The 27,925-nt window shown below is 35.5% G+C and overlaps 1 protein-coding gene across 6 annotated transcripts in view; it reads left to right on the forward strand.

The window, feature by feature from the left end:
• SNCA (synuclein alpha) overlaps positions 1-18,545 on the forward strand; it is a 146,400-nt gene extending 127,855 nt beyond the window's left edge. For all 6 annotated transcript variants that reach the window (XM_031023868.2, XM_006727056.3, XM_006727054.3 and 3 more), the window contains exons 5-6: positions 15,722-15,805; positions 18,027-18,545. In XM_031023868.2, coding sequence (XP_030879728.1) covers positions 15,722-15,805; positions 18,027-18,059 — 117 coding nt within the window. In that variant the 3' untranslated portion in view covers positions 18,060-18,545. The remainder of the gene's footprint in view (positions 1-15,721; positions 15,806-18,026) is intronic.
• The last annotated feature ends 9,380 nt before the right edge of the window (positions 18,546-27,925 follow it).

Below are 27,925 nucleotides of genomic sequence, written 5' to 3' on the forward strand. Positions count from 1 at the left end.
TCTTCTAGGATTTTTATGGTTTCAGATCTCACATTTAGGTCTTTTATCCATTTTGAGTTTATTTTTGTGTATGGTGTAAGAAAGTGATCCAGTTTCATTCTTCTGCATATTGCTGTCCAATTTTCCCAACACAATTTGTTGAAGAGACTGTCTTTTTCCCATTGGATATTCTTTCCGGCTTTTGTCAAAGATTAATTGATCATATAGTTGTGAGAGTCTTTCTGGGTTTTCTTTTGTCCTATTTTTGTGCCAGTACCATGATGTTTTGATTACTGCAGCTTTGTAATATAATTTGAAGTCTAAAAAAAATGATACCTCCAGCTTTGCTTCTTTTTCAAGATTGCTTTGGCTATTTGGGGTCTTTCATGGTTCCATACAAATTTTAGGATTGTTTGTTGTAGTTCTGTGAAAAATGCTGTTGGTGTTTTGATAGGGACTGCATTAAATGTGTAGATTGCTTTGGATAGTATAGACATTTTAACAATCTTTGTTCTTCCAATCCATGAGCATGGGATATCTTTCCATTTGTTTGTGTCATCTTCAGTTTCTTTCATGAGTATTTTATAGTTTTCAGAGTACAGGTCTTTCACCTCTTTGGTTAGGTTTATTCCTAGGTATCTTATTATTTTTGGTGCAACCGTAAATGGGATTGTTTTCTTAATTTCTTTTTCTGCTTCATTATTAGTGTATAGAAATGCAACAGATTTCTGTAGATTGATTTTGTTTCCTGCGACTTTGCTAAATTCATTTATCAGCTCTAGTGATTTTTTTTGGTTGGGTCTTCTAGGTTTTCTATATAGAGTACTATGCTATCTGCAAATAGTGAAAGTTTGACTTCTTCCTTACTGATATGGATGCTTTTTGTTTCTTTTTGTTGTCTGATCCCTGTGGCTAGGACTTCCAATACTATGTTGTATAAAAGTGGTGAGAATGGACATCCTTGTCTTATTCCTGATCTTAGGGGAAAAGTTCTCCGTTTTTTTCCCATTGAGGATGATGTTGGCTGTGAGTTTTTCATATAAACCTGCTGAAGTAGGTTTCCTCTAAACCTACTTTGTTGAGGGTTTTTATCATGAATGGATGTTGCACTTTGTCAAATGCTTTTCTACGTCTATTGTCTTGCTTTCCATTAGTCTGGCCTACAGATTCCTGAGCTGCTCTTGTGCTTTCTCTGGTCTGTATTTATTCCTTCTAGCGTATTTTTAATTTCAGTTATTGAGTTCTTTCCCTCTGAATCATTCTTTTTTATGTTTTCTTTCTCTTTGTTGATGGTCTCACTGAGGTCTTCCACTCTTCTCAAGTGCAGTGAGCATCTTTATGACCATTACTTTAAATTCTCTATCAGGCATATTACTTATCTCCATTTCATTTAGCTCTCTTGCTGTGATTTTTTTTTTTTTCCTGTTCTTTCTTTTTCACTTGGGACATATTCCTTTGTCTCCCCATTTTGTCTAAACCTGTGTCTGTTTCTGTCTGTTAGGAAAGTCAGCTACCTCTCTTGCTCTTAGAAGTAGTGGCCTTGGGGCGCCTGGGTGGCTCAGTCGTTGGGCGTCTGCCTTCGGCTCTGGTCATGGTCCCAGGGTCCTGGGATCGAGTCCCGCATTGGGCTCCCTGCTCTGCAGGAAGCCTGCTTCTCCCCCTCCCACTCCCCCTGCTTGTGTTCCTGCTCTGGCTGTGTCTCTCTCTGTCAAAAAAAAATAAATAAAATCTTTAAAAAAAAAAAAAAAGAAGTAGTGGCCTTATGGGGAAGAGGTCCTGTAGCTTTCTGCAGTGCAATGTCCCCTGTTCCCCAGACCTGGTGCTCCAGGAGTGTCTCCTGTGTGTGTTGTGCGTGCTCTACTCTTGTGGCTGAGCCACTTTTGCCTTCAGTCTGGTTGTCTGCAGTGTCTTTCTTTGCCTGTTGTGGGCAGGGTTTGGTCCCTGTCTTGTTAGTGGGCTCATATGTGGCCACTTGGGCTTGAGTTGAGTCAGATCAGGCATTTGCTAGAGCTGTCGTTGTACCAAACTGCAGGGCACTTTCCTTGTGTTATCCCCTGAGGAGCTTGCATTGTTGGGCAGGGCCTACAGTCAGGCCATGCGACTGCCCCCAGCCCATTGCTGGGGCCACAGTCAGAGTGGCCTGTGTGGTTATCTTCCCCTCGTCCTGGGGCAGGAATCACTTTGAAGTGGTGCTGGCCCCGTCAGGGCTGCTTGCACACTGCCAGGCTTGTGGCACCGCTATGGATAGGCTCTGGCCAAGGGCATATCAGAGGCGGCAGGTCCGTAGGAGAACACAGCAGTAGAGCATACGGTGTTAGCGAGCTTTGTGCATGTTTGCAGCAGGAGGGGACCTGGAGCCACTTAGAAACCTCCTGCCACAGGGCTGCAATGGGAGAGTTCACAGGAGAGTGTGGGGGTGGCACGCACAGTGCCCGCGAGGTCTGTGCAGGTCCGCTGAGGGAAGGGACCTGAAGCCACCCGGGAAACCTCCTGCTGAGGCTGGCAGGGTTGGATGAACTGCAGAAGCCTACAGTGGCAGGTCACCCTGTTAGGTGGCACCGTTCTGGTTCCTGCAGTTGTCTGTGTATCCTGCAGGTTGGTGGGCAAGGTAGGGAAATGGCACCTCCCAGCTCTTTTGTTCTTGGATAAGTCACCCAAAGATCCCTGCCCCTCAAGCATAAACTCTGAGGTTAGTAAACAAATCTCCCTCCTTCATACACCCCAGGCGTTTTTCAAACTGCTTCTTCTCTGCTGTATCTCCATGGGGCTGTTTGTTGTCTTTTCTCATTAAGGGCATGGACTGTTTCTTACCACTTTCCTGGCTCTCCCAGAGCCAAGCATGCTCATTTTTAAAGTTCCAGGTGTTAAGCCCTGCTATTTGTAAGAACTCATGAAACTAGGCCCCTCTGCTTTTCAAAGCTAAATGTTACCGGTATTCATGTTCCCCATGTGGGTTCCCTGTGTCTGGGGTGCCTGGTGAGAGGATCTGTTTCTCTCCTTTCTCCATGCCAGCAAGGTCCCTCCTTCCCATGGACAGTCTTGTACGCTAGTTTGGCTCCTAACTAGTCTCAGCCCTTCCTACCCTCTTCAGTGTGGCCTATTCTCTACATTTAGCTGTAGAGAGTCTGTTCTGCCAGTCTTTGTGCCATTTTCTAGGTCATTTACACCGATGTATTATTTAGTTGTATCTATGGGACAAGGGAGCTTAGGATCCTCCTACTTTGCCATCTTCCCTAGAAGTTAAGCCTTAGCTCTTTTAATATTGAAAAGATTCTGAAGGATTTTTTCCCTTCAGAAAACAATGACAAAAAAGTTTGTTTTTCCTTCAAAAAACAAAAGGAAAAAAAAACGAAGTAATCAAAGACCCAATAAATACAAAACATACAATCTTTATTTTTCTAAGCAGATTATGTTAAAGATAAACAAAAATGCTTAATTAGAAATTGTAGACAATGACCAGACCAATAATCTAAGAAAACTTTGTCTTTTAACAGAAAAAAAAAGCCACATTCTAGTTTTATAGCTGTGTACTTTTAATATGAAAACTCATTCTTAAATTCATATTAATTTTAGCTTGGTTATACATTAAAATGTCTTTTCACAGATTTTGTTTCACAAACTTCAACTTTCTTTTTTACATTTGGATTTTGTCCTATATTTTTCCTCTTTAAATAAGCAGCCTTACTTTATGCCAAAATTGCTTTTTTTTCCCCTTAACTAGAATATATTTCCATTCCTCATACCTTCCTTTACCAAAAGCAAACATCTTTCTTTTCTTGCATACAGAGATGCTTTCCTTATTATTTCTAGTAGCTTTAATTACATATATTGATTAGAATTTTCAACTCTTAGGGACTTTAACTAAGAAGTAAACAATTATGAATGCTCTTTTACATTGGCATTCTGTGAATTGACAAACTTACACTTTTTATTTCTAGAAACATACTTTTTATGATTTGTGCTTTTTTCACAGAAAATTTCTCAATGTGGTTTAAAACATGTTTACTAATAGGTGCAAATATTTTTGATTCCTCTGTAAAAGTAAGCAAAAAGTAAATAAGCCTATTTTCAGCGATTAATGTTTTAGTATTTTATTTGGAAATAATCTTGACACTTAATGAATTTAACTTAACTCATCACTTAGCAAAACTTTAAAGTTTCAGGTTACCAAAATGACGTGAGGAAATGATGTTAAAAATTCACCTAAAACTTTTATTTACACCTATTCAATTTACTTGTTCTTAATTATGTTTAGATTTGAAACATTAGACAAAATCTAATTCTAAGGGTTTTTTTTTTCCTGACAAATTTTGCAACAGAGATAACATGAACCTATTTGATTAGTAAACCTAGGCAGAATAAAAAGTTATATGTTTGCATTATAGTCAGTGTTGATAAGTCTAAGATATGTCTATTATAATAAACCAGCAACCTGAAATTACCCTTAATACTGAATATTTTCCCAGGTCTTGTGAATGTGACAAGCATTTGTGTTAGTTTCTTTTATGTTTCTGAGATTTTCTCTAAAAAATTAAGTTAGAAGTACTTATTTTTAGGCCAATTAAACGGAGCTCTTTACAAATTTTAGTAATACCATCCAGAAGTAGAAAATGTCACACTCTATACTAGACACATATAAGCATATAATCAGAGACCTTGTTGTTTAAAAGTATTTAACCATGAGACAGATACGATAATGCAAAATTTACATGGGGCCCTCATTCTAAGGTAGATAACGGGGGGGGTGTCTGTAAGGTTATTAACTTGGTGGACTTATGTTTATGGTCATGTTAAGGCAATTCAGACAGAGGACTAGGAGTATTGAAATGATAGAGGGACGTACTGAGAATTACATGAGTCTTATAGTCTTCTCTATTAGTTACCTCTTGCATCTTTTTAATTTTTTATCAGTTTTTTTTTTTTTGTAGTGAAATTTTCAATGAAGCTATTTTTGGAATTTTGAAGGCTTTACTTTCAAGTACACTCCTTAAAGGGGATCTTATATAATTGAAACATTCCTCATAATGGCCATTGTAATTCTAGATAGTTTTTAGTAAAATTTTGCCATTTCTGTAGATATTCACAGATTCTGAGACCATGGTTTTTAGAAAAAAGCAGGCATGCTGGAAGGTGGTGTGCTTGACTGCTTAGAGTTTAAGGATCCCATTAGCCACATCTTTGGGTTTCTCAGAGGCAAACTAATATCTAAAAGGCATATGCAGCTGCGGTGTTTTACAGTGTACTTCGTTGTTTTACAGGGTACCTTGTTGCACAGAAGCTTTCTTGAAGTGGGTGGGTGACCTAGTGTCTATCTAACCCATTGTGTAACCAACTTATCCTAACATGGGAGTCTTTGAGTTAGGTGGTCTGTAAACTAACAGCTCTTAAATGCTCACTCAGCCCATGCCCACGAATTTTTGCAGCTTTTTGGCAACCAAGATTCCCTTTAGCAATTAGCTTTTACCTCATGTGCCCATTAACAGAAACCAATAGTTACCAAGGAAACAGAACCATGGACACCAGCAGTAGGCAAAGAACTTGATACTGGGAAAAGGATTAAACCAGAAGACCTCAAAGAATGAAGACTCTGGACTGATGCCAAACAAATTGAGAACTTCTGGTGGCAGAGGCAGTTCTCCATGTGGAATCTGAGGATAGAACCAAGGGCTGGATTTAAGAAATCTGTGGACTTGGCAATGGAAGTTCCTACATGCACCACCAGCAATTCCCAATGTGGACTAAATCAGCAGACTCCACTACTGGAGACTGGGGTTGGAACTGAGGAAGGGATTCCAAACTGAAATTACAGACTGAAACAAGGGCTGGTTAGAGACCTCCTGTCAGTCTAGACTGGCCCATTAACTCTAGACTGTAAAGCCAATTAGATTGGAAGCTCGATGCAAAAAGAACAGAGCTTATATTGAGAGGAACTCACCAATGGCCCTCAGAAATGGTGAAAAAGACAATGAACTCAAAAGCATTGGTGAGGCATTGTGCCTCTGTTTCTTGTTGTCCTTGAAGGCTGTCAGAAGTTCACTTTAATTGTCAATACTGCCACCAAATCTGTTAAAAAAAAAAAAAACAACAAAATTCAACTGAGCAAATTTGAAGATCTAATCAGCTTTACTTAGTGATTCATGAGTCAGGCAAATAGAATGGAGTTCCATCAAGCTGTAGGAAAGGAAAGATTTTTAAAGGCAGAGAGGGAATGGGGTGGGGGGAGGAAATTATTAACAGTGAATGCATTGTTTTAGGCAAGGTTACACTCCTAAGGGGAACAGAAATGGTCTAATAGCAGATTACCTCCTAGTGTAGACGAGGAAATTAGTATGCTGGTTAAATTTATATTCTTGGGGGTGTTAAAACTGCAGTTAGGTTAGGTATTAAGACTTGGTTTACTGACATGGGTCTTTAACATAAGTGATTCTGTTTTGGGCCTGTGGTTTTCTTTTTAACAACAGGTTTACTTTATTTTTCGCACACTTGACTATCACTAAAAGTTACCTAAATACTAATAGTAGATTAATGATATCTTTTGTTTCTCCTCGTTAAAAGATGAATTGCTGCCCCATTTTTTTCACTAAGGCTATTTGGTGCTTAGAAAAAGCTTAAGAAATTTGCCCAACATCACAAAAGATCTAGAATCTGGGAAATCAGGAAGATATGGCAGAGTAGGAAGATCCTGAACTCACCTGGCCCCTTGGACACACCAAGATAACAGCTACATCTGCTATCTCAAAGACTTGCAGAATAGACTTTCCACAGTTAATAAAGAGGAGGCCACATGGAAGAGTGTAGGAGGGGATGATGCAGATAGTTGGGAATCAAACCCCCAGTGAGACTAATCACAAATGGCAGGGTAGGGGGAATGACATCACAAACAGAAGAAACAAGAACAAACCCCACCCCAGACATGGGGGATTAGCACTGGGAAGATGAGTCCCTTTGGCTTTGAAAATGAGTGAGGCATATTTTGTGAGCTTTTATTATCAGTGGAGCTTAACTCCAGGTACTTTTAAAATCAGCACGCTTAGTTTTGGGAGAGCTAGAGGGTGATACGAACCTGAGTCCCTGCCCTTAAAGAACCAGCATAGCAAATAACCCAGAAGAGAAAAACATAGATGCAGCAGTTTAAGTAAAACCTGTGATATATATGAAGGAGAGTTATTTACTAATCTCAGAATGTGTGCTGAAGGGGCAGGGTTCTTGAGGAGACTTATCCAAGAACAAAAATGCCAGTGGGTACCATTTATCTTCCTATCTCCCAGACTAGATAGCTGAACACTTGCAAGAATCAGTGTGAACGTTCTCCGCCTCTCTTGCTACACAATGAGCCTGGCACCCACATTCCCCTTCAGACCCAGCCTAAGTCACCTGTGTTAGTAGGGCATCCCTCCAAAGCAGCTCCTGCTCCAACACACCCTGTAAGTAGTTCCGGCAAAGGCTGTTGCTATTCCAAAGTGATTCCTTCCCTGGCTGGAGGGGAAGAAAACTACAACACACTAGCACACCCACAGTTCCAGCAGTGGAGCTTTTAAACTGAGTGTGCAGGGATAGTGCTTTGCCTTTTGGTGCACCTGCATTCCTAGCAGACAGACTAGGTATAGAAATCTGGTCTGACTGTCAACCTTAACCATCATTGAAAGCCTCTCAGGAGCCCAACCAGGAGAGCATTTTGCTGTTTGGTGCATGTGCACCTGTGGCAGACAGACTGATTGCAAACAGCTAGCCTGACTGCTGACATGCCACATCTTGACTGGTGCATCCACAGCAGGCAAGTGGGTCATTGCAGCTCACTGGACTGAAGGCAAATGCAGCTCAGCCACAACAGTAGGGTATACACAGCCCACATAGGAGACATCCCTGAAATGCCTGGTTCTGGTGACCAGGGGACATTATGCTACAGGGTGCCACAGGACTTCATAAGGCCACTACTTTCAAGACCAAGAGACGTAACTACCATTCCAGTACATCAAAACAAACACAGAGTGAGGCAAAATGAGGAAACAGAGGAATATGTTCCAAATGAAAGAACAGGACAAAATCACAGTAAAAGAGCTAAATGAAATAAGATAAGCAATATGCCGGATAGAGAATTCAAAGTAATGGTCATAAGGATATTCACTGGACTTGAGAATCTGTGAGACCTTCAACAAAAAGATAGAAAATATAAAAAAGACTCAGTCAGAGATGAAGAACTCAATAGCTGAAATTAAAAAAATATACTAGAGGGAATCAATGACAGGTTAGAGGATGCAAAGAATGAATCAGTGATCTGGAAAACAGGGTAAGGGAAAGAAACCAAGCTAAACAGCAAAAAGAGAAATTAAAAATGAGAATAGGTTGTGCAGCACCTGGGTGGCTCAGTCAGTTAAGCGGCTGACTCTTGATTGTGGCTCAGGTCATCATCTCAGGGTTGTGAGATCAAGCCTGTGTAAGGCTCTGTGCTGGGTGTAGAGCCTGTTTAAGATTCTCTCCCTCTGCCTCTACTCCCCCACTCACTCTCTCTCACTCCAAAAAAAAGAATAGGTTGAGGAAATTCAGCAATTTCAAGTGTAATTAACATTTGCATTATAGGGATATCAGAAGGAGAACAGAGAAAGAAGCAAAAAATTATTTGAAGAAATAATAGTTGAAAACTTTTCTAATCTGAGGAAAGAGACTGACATTCAGATCCAGGAAATACAGAGAACCACTAACAAGATTAACCAAGGGGGTCCACACCAAGACAAAATATTAAAATGGCAAGAAAATAGTTCTAAATAGAGAATTTTAAAAGCAGCAAGAGAAGAGAAAACAGTTACATACAAGGGAAACCTTAAGGTTTATCAGCTATCAGCTGATTTTTCAGCAGAAGCTTTGTAGGCCAGAAGAGAGTGACATGATATATTCAAAGTGCTGAAAGAAAAACCTGCAACCAAGAATACTCTTTCCAGCAAGGTTATCATTCAGAATAGAAGGAGAGATAAGGAGTTTCCCAGACCAAAAAAAGTTAAAGGAGTTCATCACTACTAAACCAGCCTTCTAAGAAGCATTATAAGGAATTCTTTGAATGGAAAGAAAAAGCCATAACTAAAAGGAAGAAAATTATGAAAGAAAAACATTCACAGGTAAAAGCAAACATGTAATATAGTAGAATAATTATTTGTAAAACCAGAATGGAGATTAAAATGCAAAAGCACTTAAATCAATTGTATCTACAAAGGTCAGTCAAGGGATTCACAAATAAAAGGATGTAAAATATGACATCACATACATAAAAACTGCTTTTAGAATGTGTTCAAACTTAACTGACCATCAAATTAATAGAGACTGCTATACACATAACATGTTATATATGAACCTAAAGATAATCACCAATCATGAACTTATAATAAATGCACACAAGAAAAGAAAGGAATCCAGACGTAACACTAAAGAAAGCCATCAAACCAAAAGGGAAGAAAGCAAGAGAAGTAAGGAACAGAGCAGAATGACAAAAACAACTATAAAATAAATTACAAAATGGAAGTAAGTACATTCCTGTTAATAATTACTTTAAATGTAAATGTTCTAAATGCTCCAATCAAAAGACACAGGGTGATTAAAGATCTAAAACAAGACCCATCTATAGGCTGTCTATAAGATACTCACTTCACACCTAAAAAGACATGCAGATTGAAGGTGAAGAAACAGAAAAACATTTACCATGAAAATGGAAATGGAAACAAAAAATCTGGAGTAGTAGTACTTATCAGACAAAATAGAATTTAAAACAAAGACTGTAGCAAGAGACAAAGAAGGGAACTACATAATGAAAAAGGGAAGAGGACAAAGCAATTGTAAATATCTATGTACTCAACATGGGAGCACCTAAATACATAAAGCAACTATTAGCAGACATAAAAGGAGAGATTGGCAGTAATATAGTAGTAGTAGCATTCTTTAATACTCACTTACATCAATGGATAGATCATCCAGGCAGAAAATCAACAAGGAAACAGTGGTTTTGAACAACAGATTAGACAAGATGAATCTAATATATACATACATTCATTATTGATATATATTTAATATATATTTAACATATATTTATCTATAAATAATGTATATATGTTATATATACACTATATATTTAGATGGACTATATATATATAGTCCATCTATAAATAGAAGAAAATACATTCTTTTCAAGTGCTCATGAAACATTCTCCAGATAGCAGGATAGATCACATGTTAGGCCACCAAACAAGTCTCAATAAATTCAAGAAGAATAAAATTATATCATATATCTTTTCTGACTATAATGGTATGAAACTAGAAATCAATTACAAGAAAAAATCTGAAAAGAAAAAAAAAAAACCCACAAACACATTGAGGCTAAACAACATGCTACCAAACAATGAATGGGTCTACCAAGATCAAAGAAGAAAAATAAAATAAATGGAGACAAATGAAAATGAAAACACAACAGTCCAAAATCTTTTGATGCAGCAAAAGGAATTCTAAGATCAAAGTTTATGGCAACATAGGCCTACCTTTTTTTTTTTTTAATTTTATTTACTTATTTATTTGACACAGAGAGAGACAGCGAGAGAGGGAACACAAGCAGGGGGAGTGGGAGAGGGAGAAGCAGGCTTCCTGCCGAGCAGGGAGCCCGATGTGGGGCTCGATCCCAGGACTCTGGGATCATGATCTGAGCCGAAGGCAGACGCTTAATGACTGAGCCACCCAGGCGCCCCCTACCTTTTTTTTTAAGATTATTTATTTATTTATTTATTTATTTGACAGAGACAGTGAGAGAGGGAACACAAGCAGGGGGAGTGGGAGAGGGAGAAGCAGGCTTCCAGCTGAGCAGGGAGCCCAATGCGGGGCTCGATCCCAGGACCCTGGGATCATGACCTGAGCTGAAGGCAGATGCTTAAGGACTGAGCCACCCAGCACCCCAACGTAGGCCTACCTTAAGAAACAAGAAAAATCTGAAATAAACAGCTTAACCTTGTATCTAAAGGGGCTAGAAAAAAAAAAAAAAAGCCCAAAGCTAGTAGAAAGAAAGGAATAATAAAGATTACAGCAGAAATAAATGAAATAGAGACTAGACAAATCAATAGTAAAGATCAATGAAACAAAGATCTGGCTCTTTGTAATGGTCAACAAAGTTAAAAAAAAAAATCAACAAAGTTGATAGACCTTTAGCCAGACTCATCACGAAAAAAGAAAGAACTCAAATGAAATTAGAAGTGAAGGAGGAGAAATAATAACACAGCAATACAAAAAACTATAGGTGAATATTATGAAAAATTATAGGACAAATCGGAAAATCTAAAATAACTAGATAAATTTCTAGTAAAATATCATCTTCTAAAACTGAATCAGGAAGAAATAGAAAATTTGAACAGAGTGATTACTAGCAATGAAATTGAATCAGAATTAAAAACTCCCAGCAAACAAAAGCTCAGGACAAGATGGCGTCGTAGGTGAATTCTACCAAACATTTAAAGGGTTAATAACTATTCTTCTGAAAGTATTCAGGAAAAAGAAGAAGGGGGAGAAGGGGAAGAGGAGGAAAACTTCCAAATTCATTATACAAGGCCAGCATTACCCTGACACCAAAACCAGACAAAGACAGTGCAAACAAAAAGAAAACTATAGGCCAATATCTCTGATGAACGAAGATGTAAAATCTTCAGTAAAATATTAGCAAACAGGGGACACCTGGGTGGCTCAGTTTGATTAAGCGCCTGCCTTCAACTCAGGTCATGATCCCAGAGTCCTGGGATTGAGCCCTGTGTCAGGCTCCCTAATCAGTGGGGAGCCTGCTTCTCACTCTCCCTCTTCCTCTTCCCCTTCTGGTTCTCTCTCTCTCTCTCTCTCTCGTGCTTGCTGTCTCTCTCTCTCTCTCAAACAAATAAAATTTTTAATAAAAAAATATTAGCAAACAGAATTTGACAATACATTACAAAAATCACTCACCACAATAAATTGGGATTTATTCCAGGGATGCAAGACTGGTTCAATATTTGCAAATCAATCAGTATAATACATCATATTAACAAGAGAAAGGATAAAAACCATATGATCATCTCAATAGATGCCAAAAAAGCATTGACAAAGGACAACATCCATTCATGACAAAAAACTCTCAACAAACTTAGGTTTAGAGGGAACATACTTCAACATAATAAAGAACATATGTGAAAATCCCTCAGCTAACATCATACTCAGTTGTGAAAAACTGACAGCTTTTCCCCTAAGATCAAGGACAAGACACAGATGTCCACCCACCACTTTTATTCAGCATGATACTGGAAGTTCTAGCTGCAGCAATCAGACAAGAAAAATAAAAGGCATACAAATTGATAAGGAAGAAGTAAAACTTTCGCTATTTGCAGATGACATGATACTATATATAAAAAACCCTAAAGACTCAACCAAAAAAAAAAAACTATTAGAACTGATGAATTCAGTAAAGTTGCAGGATACAAAATTATGTAAAGAAATCTGTTGCATTTCTATACACTAATTACAAAGTAGAAGAAAGAGAAATTAAGAATACAGTCCCATTTACAATTGCACTAAAAAGAATTAAATACCTAGGAATAAACTTAAGAAGGTGAAAGACCTGCACTCTGAAAACTGTAAAACATTGATGAAGGACATTGATGATGATACAAATACATGGAAAGATATTTATGCTCATAGAAGAATTAGTACTGTAAAAATGTGCATACAACCCAGAGCCCTCTACAGATTCAATGCAATCCCTATCAAAACGCCAATGGCATTTTTCACAGAAATAGAACAAAGAATTTCTAAATTTGTATGGAACCACAAAATATCCCAAACAGCCAAAGCAATCTTGAGGAAGAACAAAGCTGAAGGTATCACCTTCCCAGATTTCAAGATATACTACAAAGCTGTAGTAATCAAAACAGTATGGTACTGTCACAGAAATAGACACATGGATAAATCAAAAAGAATAAAGAACCCAGACATAAGCCCATGCTTATATGGTCAATTAATCTACAACAAAGGATGCAAGAATATACAATGGGGAAAAGACAGTCTCTTCAATAAATGGTGTTGGGAAAACTGGATAGCTACATGCAAAAGAATGAAACTAGACCACTTTCATATACCATACACAAAAAAAAAACTCAAAATGGATTAAAGGCCTAAATATGAGACCTGAAACCATAGAATTCCTAAAAGAAAACATAGGCAATAATTTCCTTGACATCAGCCGTAGAAACACTTTTTTAGATATGTCTCCTTAGGCAACAGACACAAAAACAAAAATAAATTATTGAGACTACACCGAAATAAAAAGCTTTTGCACTATCAAAAAGGCAACCTACTGAATGGGAGAAGATACTTGCAAATGACATATACAATAAGGGTTAATTTCCAAAATATATAAAGAACTTATACAATATCAAAAAAACAGTGCAATCAAAAGAATGGTCAGAGGACCTGTGTAGACATCTTTCAAAGAAGACCTACAGATGGCCAACAGACACGTGAAAAGATGCTCAACATCACTAATCAACAGGGAAATGCAAATCAAAACCATAATGAGATATTTATTACCTGACACCTATCAGAATGCCTAGAATAAAAAAGAAGAAATAACAAGTATTGGTGAGGATGTGGAGAAAAAAGAAACCTATGCACTGTTGGTGGAAATGAAAATTAGTGCAACCAGTCTGGAAAACAGTATGGAGTTTCCTCAAAAAATTAAAAATAGAAATACTGTATGACCCCATAATTCCACTACTGGGTATTTACCCGAAGAAAATAACAACACTAATTTGAAAAGATATATGCACCCCTATGTTTATTGCAGCATTGTTTACAATAGCCATATATGGAAGCAACTTAAGTGTCCATTGTAAAATGAATGGATAAAGAAGGTGTAGTGTATTTACACACACAATGGAGTATTACCCATAAAAAAGAACAAAATGTCGCCATTTACAACAACACTTCTAAGACCTAGAGAGTATAATGCTAAGTTAAATAAGTCAGAGAAAGACAAATAAGTGATTTCACTTATATGTGGAATCTGAGAAATAAGAAAAATGAACAAAGAGACAGACTCTGAAATTCAGAGAACAGGTGGTTGCCAGAGGAAAGGTGGGTGGGGAATGGGTGAACTAAAAGGGATTTAGAGTATAAACATCCAGTTATAAAATAAATAAGTCACAGAGATGAAAAGTACATAGGGCACATAGTCAACAAGATTATAACATTGTTTGGTCACAGATGGTGATTATACTCATCGTGCGTGGTAGGCACTGAATAATGTGTAGAATTGTTGAATCATTATGTTGTACACCTGAAACTAATATAACACTATATGTTACTTGTACTTCAATTTAAAAAGTCTAGAATCTAGAGAAGCTAAGATTTGAACTCAAGTCTTGTGATGCTACAGACCTCATATCTAACCACAATACAAGAGAACCTATATTCTTGACTTGTGCTAAGAGGTGAAATAGGTATCTTTATTCCACATTTAGAAGTAAGGTATTCTGGGAAGTGCTTATATTTTATTTCATTTATATATAACTTGGACTGTTTTGGTTTATAAAAAGGGAGTTGGGCAGGAGAAGATGATCTATAAACTTCTCAGCCCAGTTAACGTAAGCATGAGGTTTAGTTTGACTTTTCACGTGGGCAGCCATTTCTTTATCTCTCTGCCTACCTGTCAGTCACTTTCATGATGGAGACAGGAGGAGCTATTATTTACATCAGGCATATTTTTAAACATAAGCGACATTGGCTGAGGGAGTATTTGATCTCTTTGAGTAAGTCCATTTTAGGCTCACATTGCCTCTCTGCTTTTTCAATTTTCAGTGAACTTTACTGGAATAAATGCAAAGCAACAAAAGGTATTTAATGAAGGATACTAGTGAAGACCTGAGTTCAAGCTGAGTTTTATGGTATCTTATTTCTAAGGAGAGAGATCTAGGAAATTTATGGATCATGTATTTGATTCTCTCTCTCTCTACATATATATATATATATATATATAGTGATATATATATATAGGTAATATATATTTATATAGTTATATATATTTATATAGTTTCAATTTTGAAATTTCAGAAAATAATTTCTTTGCCATCATTTAAAAATAAATTATAAAATATGTATGCTTTTACATTATAAATGGTTATATAAGTTAACTTACAGAAAAAGTAAAACATAACTACCCAATAAAAAGTGCTTTTAATATTTTGTTGGATTTTCTTCAATCTTTTTAGCTTTGCATCTGAATAATACATTGGTTATGTCCATAATATATACAACTTTATATCTTTCTAAACATGCTATTATAAATAGGTTCTCATTTTGTTATATAATTCTCATGCTATAGTAAATACATATCTTCATAATAATCTATTGAATAGATTAATTATAATTTTCTAAACTTTTCATCTTCTATTGAACAGTTAGGTTAACAATTTCTTTTACTGCTATCATTGATGCTTTGAAAAACATCTTTGGATGATAGCTTTGGACTACTTCCTGGATAGTAAATTACTTGGGCAAAAAATTTGTACATTTTTAGTGTTAACAACACCACAATATTTCTGCAAAGGTACTATATAGTTTAGAATGCCAGAAGTAATATTAAGGAGTGCCACTTTTACAACATTCTTACCAGTATTATACATAAGATGTTTTTAAAGTGTGCTTAATTTTTAAAAAGTAAAAACTAGTACCTCATCATATTCCTTTTGTGCTTCCCATTTAGAGTGAAGAAGGAGGCCCACAGGAAGGAATTCTGGAAGATATGCCCGTTGATCCTGACAATGAGGCATATGAAATGCCTTCTGAGGTAAAATTTTATATACCTACAACTCTAAAAATAAACTTCAGGACTTCAAGTTGGGTCTTTTTAATAAGCAGTACCAAAAATCTGTCACTGTCAGATTTTCCTTCCATGGGTCCTTAATGAAAGTGATTTACTCTCTAACGGGACAAATTGGCCAAATCCCAAATATTTATTGTGCAGACAACTTGAAAGCTAGAAGTGGTTTTTACATTTGTAAAGTGTTGTTTAAAAAAAAAAAAAAAAGCAACAGAGATACTCTGTGGTTCACACAACCTAATATATGTACTTAATGACCCTTTACAGAAAGTGTTTGCTGATCCCTGCATTAAAAAATTATTTTATTAAAAACTACTTTCTAAAATAAATCCCCAAATGGAAAGTTGGAGAAATCAACTGAATGCCTCAAGTATTTATTATTTGCCATACATTTCCAGCAAGATATTTCCATGGTAAAATAAAAGTTACCCACAAAAATTATAGAGTAGAAATATGATAAATGCATGGTTTGCAGGAACTGATGTACTTCAATCTAGCCTTTTGATGATTAATTTTAATTTGAAAATAAGTTTCTTTAAAAGAAAATGTATCTTAAGGAAAATTTAAAAATACTTTTAAATGAATGCAGCTGACTCAAGAAGAAATAGAAAATCTGAATAGACCTATAACAAAGTAAAGAGACTGGATTATTGTTAAAAAAAAATCTACCCACAAAGAAAATCCCAGGACCAGACAGCTTCACTGATGAATTCTACCAAACACTTAAGGAATAATTAATAACTATTAATTACAATTAATACCAATTAATTTCTCTTCAAAAAAAAAAAAAAGAGGAACGATTACTTCCCAACTAATTCCATGAGGACAGTATTACCCTTATACCGGTACCAGACATCACAAAGAAGATGTATTATTCATTAAAAATTAAGTTAAAATGTCTTTAGTTAGGTTATATATTATTCTTCATGGCATCAGTTAAAGGCATAGTGATAATCCCATTTATAGAAATTGAGATTAAATTGTTTCTTAGATTTTACCAAAATTTTTGAATCTTTTTATGCACAGCACAATGCTAAATACTATAGAAAATACAAGAAGTTTAATTGATAGTACCAGGACACAAGAAGTTTACATTCTAATGATTTGATAAAAACAAATACAAATTTGCTCCTTCATTTATTTCATGATGATTCCTTTAAACATTATTGACTGTCTTCTATGTATCAGGCATCACAGAGGCAAAAATATTCAAGATACACCAAAAAAGTATAATATTTTACAGGATCTGGTTAGAGTGATCAGGACTTTTTTAGAAGAGTTGGTGTTGATCTGTGTGTGGGGGGGGGATGGGAGATATGATAGACCAAAATGAAAGAAAGACATTCTAGCACAAGGTAATATCAGAAGCAAAGGCATGCATGTCTAAACATGCATAAAGATATGTCTGAGGAACAGTGAGTAATTAAATAGGATTTGAGGTTAGGGAACAGAGACTAGTGACATATTAAGGCTGCAGAGATGGGTCAAAGATAAGTTGTAGAATACTAGAAGAACCTTTCCATTTAAGTTTGTACTATATTCAGAAAGCAACTTGAGTTATTGAAGGTACATTTGTTCATTTTAAAGCAGGATCCTAATTAGAGTTGTTCTTTAGGACTAATCTGACTGCTTTAGTTAAGATCTTTAATATTTTTATTGTAGATGCTATCCATATATTGTATGGGGAGAGGGGGGTTTAGAATAAAAGTAATAACTGAAGCCATGGATGAAGAAGACATTTTCATTGAGAAGCAAAAGGAAAGAAAATGTCACTTGCCTTTAAATGTCTTTGTCTCGTTTTAAAAATTAGAGGATCTTAGCCCTTGAAGAGGCTTTTTAAGCCACTTAATTTGTCTCTCAAAATGTACAGTTGAGGAAACTGGGAGCAATATAGACCAACTAACTTGTCCTACAGGACTAGAACATATGACTGTTAAATGTCATCTGAAAGTTAAATTCAGATACCTGAACTCTGAGCAGCATAATTCACTTTTATATTTGACAGGAAGACAAAATTATTAAAAATGAAAGTATACTGTGTGTAACTGAATAGTTGCAGAGCTGTTATGAGTATAACCTTCATTCAAGGTGGTGAGCCGTGTCCTATCTCATTCACCCTAAATCCTTCATTACTGATGACTAAAACTAATAATACTGCATGTTTTCTTTCTGATTTTCTTCATATTAGGAAGGGTATCAAGACTATGAACCCGAAGCCTAAGAAATACTTTTGCTCCCAGTTTCTTGAGACCTACTGAAAGATGTTCCATCCTGTACAAGTACTCAGTTCCAACATGCCCAGTCATGATATTTTCTCAAAGTTTTTACAGTGTATTTTAAACTCTTCCATCAGCAGTGATTGAAGTTATCTGTACCTGCCCCTACTCAGCATTTCAGTGCTTCCCTCTCACTGAAGTGATTATATGGTAGCAGGGTCCTTGTGTGCTATGTGATACTGTGGCTTCAAATCTAAAATGTTAAATTAAAACACCTAAGTGACTACCACTTATTTCTAAATCTTCACTATTTTTGTTGCTGTTATTGAGAAGTTGTGATTTACTATCATATACTATAAGATTTCTAGGTGTCTTTTAATGATTATTTCTGTTTAAAAATAATGATGTGTTGTGAAATTTGTTAATATATATAATACTTTAAAACGTGAGCATGAAACTATGCACCTATAAATATTAACTATGAAATTTTACTGTTTTGTGATGTGTTTTATTAACTTGTGTTTATATATAAATGGTGAAATTAAAATGTTATCTCATTATAAAAATATTAATCCCATCTCACTTTAATAATAAAATCATGCTTATAACAATATGAACTGAAAACTGACAAAATTAAAGTTCTTGACGGCCATTTGAAGGAGAAGGAATTTTAAAAGAATTAAGCAGACAAGATGGAACATTAACCCTTTACTCTGGGAATTCACTGAAGCAACACTACCCAAAGTATCTTCTGATATGCAGTGGTGTCTTAAGAAGCTATTCAGAAAAAAATGGGTTCCATGGAACAGTAAGTTTAACAAATGATTTTGACTATGTCTGCTTCAAGTATTAATAAAACATATTAGCATGTTAAGGCTCCGAGAGAATCTGGTTAACTTTGTTTAACCCAGCATTTTATTTTTATTTTTTAAATCAAATCTCACCACCATCACCCTCGGAAATGCCTTTAAACATTTCTGGGAACTACCAAACCATTACCTTAAGAAATGTCAATTTAAATGGATACGTTCCTAGAAATATGTCTTTCAAAACGGAATCAGGAAGAAATAGAAAATTTGAAAAAAAATAATTACCAGCAATGAAACTGAATTAGTAATCAAAAAACTCCCAACAAATAAAAGTCCAGGACCAGATAACTTGACAGAGGAATTTTACCAAATATTTAAAGAAGAGCTAATAATTGTTCTTCTCAAACTGTTCCAAAAAACAGAAGAGGAAGGAAAGCTTCTAAGTTCATTCTGTGAGGTCAGGATTACCGATACCAAAACCAGACAAAGACACGGCAAAAGAAAGAAAATTACAGGCCAATATCTCTGATGAACATAGATGTAAAATCCTCAATACAATATTAGCAAACAGAATTTGGCAATACTTTACAAAAATCATTCACCACACTAAATTGTGATTTATTCCAGGGATGCAAGGGTGGTTCGGTATCTGCAAATCAATCAGTGTGATACATCACATTAATAAGAGATGGGATAACCGTATGATCATCTCAATAGATTCAGAAAAAGCATTGATAAACTATAACATCCATTCATGCTAAGAACCCTCTGCAAAGTTGGTCTAGAGGGAACATATTTCAACATAATAAAGGACATATGTGAAAATCCCTCAGCTAACATCATACTCAGTTGTGAAAAACTGACAGCTTTTCCCCTAAGATCAAGGACAAGACACAGATGTCCACCCACCACTTCTATTCAGCATGATACCGGAAGTTCTAGCTGCAGCAATCAGACAAGAAAAATAAAAGGCATACAAATTGATAAGGAAGAAGTAAAACTTTGACTATTTGCAAATGACATGATACTATATATAGAAAACCCTAAAGACGCCACCAAAAAAAAAAAAAAAACCTCTTAGAACTGATAAATGAATTCAGTAAAGTTGCAGGATGCAAAATTATGCACAGAAATCTGTTGCATTTTTTTTACACTAATAACAAAGTAGCAGAAAGAAAAATTGAGAAAACAATTTCATTTACAAATGCACCAAAAAGAATAAAATACCTAGACATAAATTTAACTGAGGAAATGAAAGACTGTACTCTGAAAACTTTAAGTCACTGAGGAAAGAAATTAAACATTACACAAATAAATGGAAAGATATATTGTGCTCATGAATTGGAAGAATTAATATTGTTAAAATGTCCATATTACCCAAAGCCCTCTACAGATTCAATACAATTCCCATCAAAACGCCAGTGGCATTTTTCACAGAACTAGAACAAAGAAGGCTTAGATGTTTATGGAACACAAGTGACTCTGAATAGCCAAAGCAATCTTGAGAAATAAGAACAAAGCTGAAAGAATAATGCTCCCTGATTTCAAACTATATTACAAAACTGTAATAGTAACAACAGTATGGTATGGCACAAAAGCAGACAAATAGATCAATGGACTAGAATAGGCACCCCAGAAATAAACCCATGCTTATATAGTCAATTAACCTATGAGAAAGGAGGCAAGAATATATAGTGGGGAAAAAACTGTTTCTTTAATAGAGAAAACTGGACCACTATCTTAGAACATATAAAAAAGAAATTCAAAATGGACTGGAATGTAAGATCTGAAACCATAAAACTTCTAGAAGTAAACATAGGCAGTAATTTATTTGACACTGGTTTTAGCAATATATTTTTGGGCCACTTTCTTCAGGCAAGGGCAACAAAAGCAAAAGTAAACTATTGAGACTACACAAAAATAAAAAGCTTTTACACAGTGAAGGAAACCATCAACAAAATGAAAAGGCAGCCCACTGAATGGGAGAAGATATTTGCAAATGATATATCTGATAAGGGGCTAATGTCCAAAATACATAAAGAACTTATACAATATCAAAAAAACAAAAACAAAAACAAAAAACAGTGCAGTCAAAAAAATAGGCAGAGTACCGGAATAGACATTTTCCAAAGAAGACATACAGATGGCCAGCAGACCCATGAAAACAATGCTCAACATCACTAATCAGGGAAATGTAAATCAAAACCATAATGAGATATTACCTGACACCTGTCAGAATGGCTGGGATCAAAAAGACAAGAAATAAGTGTTGGTGAGGATGTGAAGAAAAAGGAACCCTTGTGCACTGTTGGTGAGAATGAAAATTAATTCAGGCAGTCTGGCAAACAGTATGGAGTTTTTTCAAAAAATTAAAAATAGAAATACCATATGATTTAGTAATTCCACTATTGTGTGGATTCAAAAAGATATATATACCTCTATGTTTATTACAGCATTATTTACAATGGCCAAGATATGGAAGCATTCCAAGTGTCCTTTGATAGATGAATTGACAAAGAAAATGTGGTATATGGAGTATTAGTTATAAAAAAGGATGAGATCTTGCCATTTGTGTCAACATGGAGAGACCTAAAGCGTATTATGCTAAGTGAAGAAAGTAAGAGAAAGACTAATATCGTCTGATTTTACTTACATGAGGAATCTAAAAACAAACAAACAAGCAAATGAAGAAACAACAAAAATACAGACTCATAAATACAGAGAACAAATTGGTGGTTGCCAGAGGGGAGGTAGGTAAGGGAATGGGTGAAATAGATAAAAGAGATTATGAGGTACACACTTTGAGTTATAAAATAAATAAGTCATGGAGATGAAAGGTACAGCATACGGAATACAATTAATGGAAAAAAGGTTGATTTTCTAGATTCATAAAAATCTCATGAATTCCTTTAAATTCTGAATATGTGAATCTCAGGATACTTTTTTAGGGATGGTTTTTCTATTTAGGAAAGATTCACTAACTCTCCATGGGTGCTGACAGTAAATTTGACTATGAAAACCCTACATAAATTAATTGAAAAATTATTTGGTTTATCTTTTTAATTATTCAGGAGAAAAATAGCAGTTACTTTTTAAAGTCACGAGTAGAAAGTATAATTTTAAGAAGATTCAGAGGTGCTAGGAAGTTTGTATGTAATTGTGAGTAATTTGATGTATATTGAGCATTGGCAAGGAAAGAAAAAGGAATGACTGCAATGACTATAAGCATGATCACCATAGAAACTTTCTTTTTTGTCTAATTGGAAAGGGACCACGTTGAGTGTTAAACTGTCTGTGTAGTCTTAAACTGGAAAGAAGTGATAAGTTTCTTGTTTTATTTTGGTACATTAATGAGTATTCCTAATTAGGAAAACAGCTTGGAAAATTAAAATATCTTTGTTCAAAAAGTATTCTAGTACTAATACACACCAGTGGTGGTTATCTTGTGCCAAGCACTTAAACAGAAAGTTGTATAAGGCACACAAGTCTTTTCGGGAAGGTTATCTCATATCCACTGCTGAGGCATTCACCTGACAGGTAGCATGAGGGTTAGTCTGGTTCTAGGTTTACTTTGCAGATATCATTCCCTCGAGTTTGAGTTATTCATCCCATATGACTCCATGGGAGCTTTAACAAAATGAGTCAGGGTGGGCTTTGGCACCCAGATGGCAACATGACAGTCTAATATGTGGTTTGGCCTTATAAGTTGGATTTTCAGAATCTCTCCCCTAGTGTGAGGGGCAAGATATGTTTACTCGTCTTTCTGGCTCATGCAGTAGGCAACGATTGGATTAAACACACACACACACACACATACCCCTCAAGGGCAACCATTAATTCTCAGAAATAGTGCTGTCTATATCCATACTGAGAAAGAAAAACGTTTTTCTAACAGCAAACTCTATAGACTCCTCTTCCAGTGCACTGACAGTATTCTGTTTTTATCTGGGATGAGTCATCTCACTGTTTTGTCTGTGTCTTGGGCAGGAGTGTGACAGGAATGGCATTTCCTTGTGAGCGCTGTCCCTGGCATTGGAAGACAAAATATGTTTTTTATTACTGTATCAAATACAGATATGTGATTTATCAATATTAGCTATTTAATTCTCAAAACAACCCTAAGAAGTTCCATTATTATCCTCATTTTATACTTGAGCAAATTGAGGTTCCTGTGGACTAAGTAACTTTCTCAGAGCCTCATGGCTAGTAAGTAGCAGAGCCAGGAGTCCCAATTAACGTAGGGCCAGAGTCTGTGTTCCCCCCCAGTCCCCATTGTCTCTCCGAGTGAGGACATACAGCTATGTAAGAGAACCCTGCAGAAGTTTAGGGAATGGGGTAGTAGCCTAGCTTTTCTACATATAATTATTAGAGTATTTCTATTTTTCTTCAGATGTCTGTGTCTAGAATAAGTGATACTCATATATATGGAGACATATTTCTAATTCTAGAAGAAATTAGCCAGCCCTGATTCCCCTGACTGACATTTCCTTATAATTAAATTATGCATAGATAGCCTGATAATAGAACTAAGTTATTTATTTTTAGTGGAAAATAAAAATATTAATATAGTAAAAGCAGTCTACAGTAAGGAAAACTTTGTCATTTTTTTTCTGTTGAATCATGGGCACTTGCCTTCTGTCAAATGGCATATATATACTATGTGTGTGTGTATATATATGTACATATATATATACATACACATAGTATATATATAAATATATATCATATAAGTAGGATTTTCAATTATATGTACTTAGTAAAATAATGCCTGAATTTACATATGAATAAACCAGAAAGGGCAAGAATTAAGAATTTGTATTTTTAAATAGTATTAACGTAATATTTTATAATAAACTTTTGATTTTCTACGTGTGTCTTTTTGATACAGTAATGCTGCATTTTATTATTTGAGTAAACCTAGATTTAAAGAATCCAAAATCAATAGATGTAATACAAACTATTTCAAAATATGATATTTGTTCTGATGTTTCTTGTATAATTATCTAAGATTTCCTTTAATGTTTCTTTGTTGCTAGAGCACTATCTTGATTATTTTAAATCCAATAGCACAGATGGCATATTGAAAGTAGTTAAAAAAAATTTCTTCAAAAGAGCTTGAGTTTGAGCCTCTAATGAGTTTTGCTGATATAATATACTCCTAAAGTCAGGCAGGATTGCATAGGGGATTTCCAAAGTTGTCCTGCCACCATAAGTTAATATACTGGGGTAGCTTCTCTTATGAACCTTATGATGAAAACATATCCTCAATTTCCCTTAAAGGTCAATGACCAGAAATCTTCCACTGTTTCTATGGCAACACAGCAAGATACGGAGCCTTGGAAATGGGCTGCATTTTAATTAGGTTCCTCTAGGGCTTCCTAACTGCCTTTTGTAGGAAAATTAAATACCAGGTTGCCCTATGTCTTGCAGTGGGATGAAAGCTAACCCATGTCTGCAAATGTCAAAGCTAAGCTTGGCTCCAGTACAGTCAAATCTAAACAAATAATAGTAGCAGGTCTATTGGTTTATCTTAGAAGAGAATACAATACTCTTTACCTAAAATAGTCAACGATGTTTGCTTAATCAGGCTGGCAGGAGTAGTAGTTAAGAATATTGGATTTAAAACTAGACTGTGTGGGCTGACTCAGTTATGTCACTTCCTTTTTTACTTTGAGCAAGTTACTTAATCTCTCAGTGCCTCTATTTTCTTGTCTGTAAAAATATAGAGAATAATAATAGTGCCTCATAGCATTGTCATATGGATTAAATAAGTTAATATAAGTAGAATACTTGGGGTTAGGCATAGTCCTTAGTAAGTGATCAATGAACCCACGATGCTAGTAGTAGTAGTAGTAGTAGTAGTAGTAGTAGTAGTAGTAGTAGTAGCGGGAGCAGTGGTAGTGGTAGAGTACACTGTATTTTTAAAGGCCAATAAGAAATATTTAAATGCTCAGATATATTCATTTGTATCTTCTCTTAATAAAATTATTAATAGCCAAAGCGATCTCAGGTAAGAACAAAGCTGGAGGCATCGAACTTCATGATTTCAAACTATATTACAAAGCTATGTATAGTAAGCAAACCAGTTTGTGGTTTGCTTACTATATATAGTGGTGAAACATCATTAAAACAACATAGGTCAAGGGAACAGAATAGAGAGCCCAGAAATAAACATATGCTTATATGGTCAACTAATTTACAATAAAGGAGCCAAGAATATGAAATGGAGAAAGGACAGTCTTTTCAATAAATGATATTAGGAAAACTGGACAGCCACATGCAAAAGAATGAAACTGAACCACTACCTTACACTATATGTAAAAATGAACTCAAAAATGGATTAAAGACTTACATGTAAGACTTGAAACCATAAAACTTCTAGAAGGAAACATAAGTGGTAAGCCCTTTGACATCAATCTTGCCAATGATTTTTTGGATCTGACACCAAAAGTAAAGGCAACATATGCAAAAATAAACAGGTGGGACTACATAAAACTAAAACGTTTCTGCACAGCAAAGAAAACCATTAACAAAATGAAAAGGCAACCTAATGAATGGGAGAAAATATTTGCAAACCCTATATCTGATAAAGGGTTAATATCCAAAATATATAAAGAACTCACACAACTCAAAAACAAACAAGAAAAACTAATGTGATTTAAAAATGGGCCAAGGTTCTGAATAGACATCTTTCCAAAGAAGACAAACAGTGGCCAACAGGTACTTGAAAATGTGTTCAACATCACTAATCATCAGGGAAATCAGTCACAATGAGATATCACCTCACACCTGTTACAATGGCTATTATCAAAAATACAAGAGATAACAAACATTGGAGAAGAAGTGGAGAAAAGAAAATCTTTGTGCACTGTTGGTGGGGCCACTATGGAAAACAATATGAAGGTTCCTTAAAAAATTAAAAATTGAACTACCATATGATCCAGCAATTCCATTTCTAGGCATTTATCGGAAAGAAACAAAAACACTACCTTGAAAAGATATCTGCATCCCATGTTCATTGCAGCATTATTTACAATAGCCAAGTATGGAAGCAACCTAAATATCCATCAATGGATGAATGGAAAAAGAAAATGTGATGTGATTTGTCTACATAGTGGGTTATTACTCAACCATAAAAAAAGGAAATCTTGCCATTTGAGACAATTTGGATGGAACTTGAGGGCATTATGCTAAGTGAAATAACTCAGATAGATGAAGATAAATAGGGTATCATCTCACTTATATGTAGAATCTAAAATAACAGTGGAATTTATAGATAGAGAAAATAAATAGGTGGTTGCCAGAGACAGAGGGGGAGGGTATAAAATGGGTGAAGGGAGTAAAAAAATACAAACTTCCAGTTATAAAATGAATAAATCATGGGCTCTAATGTATAGCATGGTGACTATAGTTAATAATACTGTATATTTGAAAGTTTTTAACACAAGGAAAAAAGTCTGTAACTGTCTATGGTAATGGATGTTAATTAGACTGTGATCATTTTGTAATATATCCAAATATTAAATCATGTTGTGCCCCTGAAACTAATATAATGTTATCTATTAATTATATCTCAAATATATAATTATATATATTATATAATTATATATACACACACACTAATATATGTATATATATATATATCATAGTAATCAAGATTAAAATGATGGTAGAAACACTTCAGAGACTTGAACAGAGGTTATTAACTAATAGCTATGGGAGCATTTTAATGGTTTAATGACCGCTATGGATATTAGTAGACTATCAACTAGCACCAAAATAACTTGGGAAAGCATAACTTACTAAGAGGTGAATATGTACCAAATTATAAATACTTGCTTTACAGAACACATCTATCTTTAGATTCAGCTATACTCATCAAGCCACATTCTCTTCATATCAAAGTGAGATATTTTTGCTATTTTTACAATATATTCTCTGATTTGGGTTCTGATCATTAGAAAAAAGGAGAAGCATATTTGGTCCAAAACAGGTTATCATCAACCACCGGGGACAAAAAGGCACTTGAATCCACCCATTTCCTAAATCTCATCCATTCCCTAATATCTTTCCCCCAAACCCCTGACATTTGGTAGTCTCATTTTTGACCCAAAAGGAAGCAACATTTTACCTAACAACTTCTGCATTACACTAGAAGCCACAGAAATACCAGCAATTACAATGGTTCCAAGAAAAGTATTGTTTCTCTGTGGTGGAAATCATTGCTGCAAAAAAGCAAGTGATCTTGTAAGATGCTTGCCATGGTTCTGTATGGTCAGATCATCCTCTGTAGCATGCACTGAACATCAATCAGTAGGACAATGCACACTTGCCTTTTTACCCTCTGTACTGTTTGACACAGCCTAGGGAACTAAATCCGAGTAGCAGAAAATTATTATTCAATGCTGTATTTCCTAACAAAGATCAACTCTTGTGGTAGAAATAACCAAAGATTAAATCCACACAGATGAGCATCTAGAACATATTATTTGTCATATGAGACCTCTCCCTAATCTCTATGGAAATGGTTAAGGCAAGTCTTGAGAGGCTGCCAAGCATTTGTAATTCAGCAGAATTGACTCCTGCTGTTGAAGATGAAGTGCCATGTTGAATGATGAGAAGTCTGGCAAGTCTTCTTGGCAAACTTCCCCAGCAATAAGTCATGGGCACCCTTAGTGGCTTGTACCAAGCTTTCAGCTAGGCTGTTTGCCTGACAGTTATGAGCAGGAGTGTAAAGCTGAGATAAAGACCTTTTCTATAATGTTTAAAACCTCATCCGAACCAGAAGCAAACACATCATTTAAAGCAATTGTAAATTCTGTATTGTTAATAAATGATTCTGAGCTCCAGTTATCACAACAATGTTTAGGGATGAAATATTGTAGATACTTGTTGCCATTCTGATAAGAAGTTTGGCACAACTCAAAGTCATGTTTAAGAACAGCTCTGCAAGTCAATATTAAGGTGTTTTGATCTGGCTGTTTTGTTACTGCCCATGGTGAGAGTAGACATTCAAATGCTACACTCTGCTGGGTTTTTCACTATCAGACTGAGTTCCAGGT

Source organism: Leptonychotes weddellii, chromosome 2, assembly GCF_054177405.1.
Source record: "Leptonychotes weddellii isolate Sample4059 chromosome 2, ASM5417740v2, whole genome shotgun sequence".
NCBI classification, from domain to species: Eukaryota; Metazoa; Chordata; class Mammalia; order Carnivora; family Phocidae; genus Leptonychotes; species Leptonychotes weddellii.